Raw genomic sequence first — 2,853 nt, 5'->3', positions numbered from 1 at the left:
ATTCCCCAGATAAATTCCTAGTGTCCACCAAATTCCTCAGCGCTCTCTCACACTCCTCTGCGGCCACGACTCCGGGGTGGGGAAACCGATCGCCAGTTCCCTTCCTGTAGAAGCCTTCGCGCTTGGTTTTCACAACTCTGCAAAGGGGAAGGGGTGAGACCCAAGCAGCCAGATCCCCAATTTTAATTTCCAACAGGAGGTAGCTGCTCCGTACTTGGAGGCCCATTGGTTTCAGGGTCTCTCTCTCTCCCTCTCTCTCTCTCTCTCTCTCTCTCTCTCTCTCTCTCTCTCTCTCTCTTGCTCTGTCTCTCCACCCCTACCCTCAACATGTCCACCGGCTCCCTCAGCGATGTAGAGGACCTTCAGGAGGTGGAGATGCTGGAATGCGAAGGGCTAAAAGTGGACTCCAACAAGGAGTTTGTGACTTCCAACGAGAGCACAGAGGAGAGCTCCAACTGCGAGAACGGGTCTCCCCAGAAAGGCCGCGGCGGCCTGGGCAAGAGGAGGAAGGCGCCCACCAAAAAGAGCCCCTTGAGCGGGGTCAGCCAGGAGGGGAAGCAGGTCCAGCGCAATGCGGCCAACGCGCGCGAGCGGGCCCGCATGCGGGTGCTGAGCAAGGCCTTCTCCAGGCTCAAGACCACCCTGCCCTGGGTGCCCCCAGACACCAAGCTCTCCAAGTTGGACACGCTTAGGTTGGCGTCCAGCTACATCGCCCATTTGAGGCAGATCCTGGCTAACGACAAGTATGAGAACGGTTACATTCACCCCGTCAACCTGGTGAGTTCTGCGGTGCTGCGGCGGAGCTGCGCGCCCCAAGTCTGGCCCGCGGGGTGTGAGTGCCAGCGTGTGCGCTCGGCTGGGACTGGGGTGCCGGCACTAGTGCGCCCTCTCTACACACCTTAGCCACCGCCGGCATAGTGCCTCTAGGGACCGATTCCTGGCACTCCCCACAGCGCCCGCGCTCCCTGCCCGAAGTGCCGCCACTGGAATGATTTATGCGGGGGTTTGACGTGGCAGCCCCATTAGGGATTTCCAAGTGTATTAAGCTGGCAAAGAGGAGGGATCCCCCGCGCGGGTGCCAGAGCAGCTCCTGCTAGCGTGAAGGCGCTGGTGCAGGATAAGGAACGTCGACAAGATGCTGCGCACCAAAGAGACATCTTAATAATCCCTTTATTTTTCCGTTAGCTGAGAGTTAAAACGTGATTTTTCCTTATAAACTTCCAATTCCGTTCCTTTCCCAAGTATATATAGGACCATTCATGGCCACTTTCTTATAAATGGAAGTCCCCCAATTACTTGAATATTCTGTTTCTTCTCTGAGTGGGTTATCATTTTAAATAGCATAAATTCTGGTAGATATCAGCATTCTTAACAAATTTGCACACGTATTGGTTACCAAATAACACTAAAGTAATAGGTCACTCTCACCTGAGATTTAAAAAGACATCCTGATTTCTTAAAAAGTAATGCCCATTGAATCTAATTTTTTAAAATACAAAAAAACTAATGCTTATTGAGCCTACTATTTTTCTCAAATGTATTTCCCTGTTTAAGAAATATGTTTTAATTCCTCTTTTATTTGATTTCACTTTAAAAGGTGCAGGCTCTAAAGAAAACAACTTACTAGAACTTCTGTTTATATGTGATAAGAATGAGACTTTCCTCTTAAAAGTCAAGTCTTATCGTCCAGCACTAGTGCCTAGAGGGTTGAGTTGTCATCTCACCCAATCGGTCTCAGGAGTTGGGGGCAGGGGATGCAAACACATTTTGCCATGAAAAAATATTTTCCCCTCTAATTAAAAGGGTCCCTCGCATGAAACTAAAATGAAAATATTTCCTAGAATACTTACAATTGCTGTTGTCTTCATCTTTGAATAAAAATTTAAATAAGCTTTATTATAAAAAGAGCCCAGAGAAAGGAAGAGACAGTTTGGCTTTCTCCATAGTAGAAAAACGGTCTTAAATAAAAAGACCATATATCTATTATTAGCAATATTTCCCCTTTCAGAGCTGGTGGTTAACTTAAAACTGTAGTCAAATCCCGAGTTTGAAAGAAGAAAGTCTGCACCAGGAAGATAGATGGGGATGAGGGTGAGAGGACCCTGAAACCTGAACTCTGTCTTATCCAAGGGGCTTGAAGGGCACTTCTTGGGGGTGCCCACTAGTTGCAAGGTCCTCAAGCGTTTCTCTGCTCAGGCTATTTAGAGCATCTGCCAGGGCACACTAAGCTTTCCCAGGGCCTCTCTTGGATTTCAACTGGAACCCAGCATGGGCCTTTTGGGCTCTTATTCTAAAAGGCCACCACCACCACCTCTAGCACCTTGGCACCAAGGCAGCTTTTTTACTTTATTCAACAGAAGGACCACGTGGACACAAAGTAAATCGCAGAGATAACCGCCCTCCCCTGCTCACTGCTTACCCCACCGCACCCCTTCCTTTCCTTTTCAGCCCCGAACCCACCCTTTCTTCTCCTCCTGGGCTACTTACCTCCTCCACCCTCTTGTCTCCTGCAGACGTGGCCCTTTATGGTGGCCGGAAAACCCGAGAGTGACCTGAAAGAAGTGGTGACCGCAAGCCGCTTATGTGGAACCACAGCGTCCTGACCTTGGAGGTGCGAGTCTGGGAAAGGCGCGCTCCCGGCGGGGAGCGGCCCCGGGAGGCGACCCCTGCCCTCCCTGCTCTCTGTCTCTGCTTCCCCCCCTCGCAACGCTCCTCTCCCATCTCACCCCGAGAGAACACTTTACAGCGACGAGGAGATTCGTTTCCAAACCAGAGGAGATCAATCGTGCTTACAGATTCCCATCTATTTAACTTTATTAACTTCTACCGTGAATGACTGCGAGCCTTGCTGGT

The 2,853-nt window shown here is 50.2% G+C and overlaps 1 protein-coding gene across 1 annotated transcript; it reads left to right on the top strand.

The window, feature by feature from the left end:
• Nucleotides 1-327: 327 nt before the first annotated feature.
• Nucleotides 328-2,603, top strand: Tcf21 (transcription factor 21). The gene is made up of 2 exons (XM_076859712.2): nucleotides 328-777; nucleotides 2,514-2,603. Exons 1-2 carry the CDS (start codon nucleotides 328-330, stop codon nucleotides 2,601-2,603), a joined length of 540 nt encoding a protein of 179 aa, XP_076715827.1.
• The last annotated feature ends 250 nt before the right edge of the window (nucleotides 2,604-2,853 follow it).

Source organism: Callospermophilus lateralis, chromosome 6, assembly GCF_048772815.1.
Source record: "Callospermophilus lateralis isolate mCalLat2 chromosome 6, mCalLat2.hap1, whole genome shotgun sequence".
In the NCBI taxonomy this organism is placed as follows: domain Eukaryota; kingdom Metazoa; phylum Chordata; class Mammalia; order Rodentia; family Sciuridae; genus Callospermophilus; species Callospermophilus lateralis.
The sequence above is the reverse complement of the archived record's forward strand: the minus strand, read 5'-3'. Positions and strand labels throughout refer to the sequence as shown.

Coding starts and splice junctions, on each gene's coding strand:
- Tcf21 (XM_076859712.2), top strand. CDS start 328: ATGTCCACCGGCTCCCTCAGCGATGTAGAGGACCTTCAGGAGGTGGAG. Junction 778..2,513: donor ACATTCACCCCGTCAACCTG/GTGAGTTCTGCG, acceptor TGTCTCCTGCAG/ACGTGGCCCTTTATGGTGGC.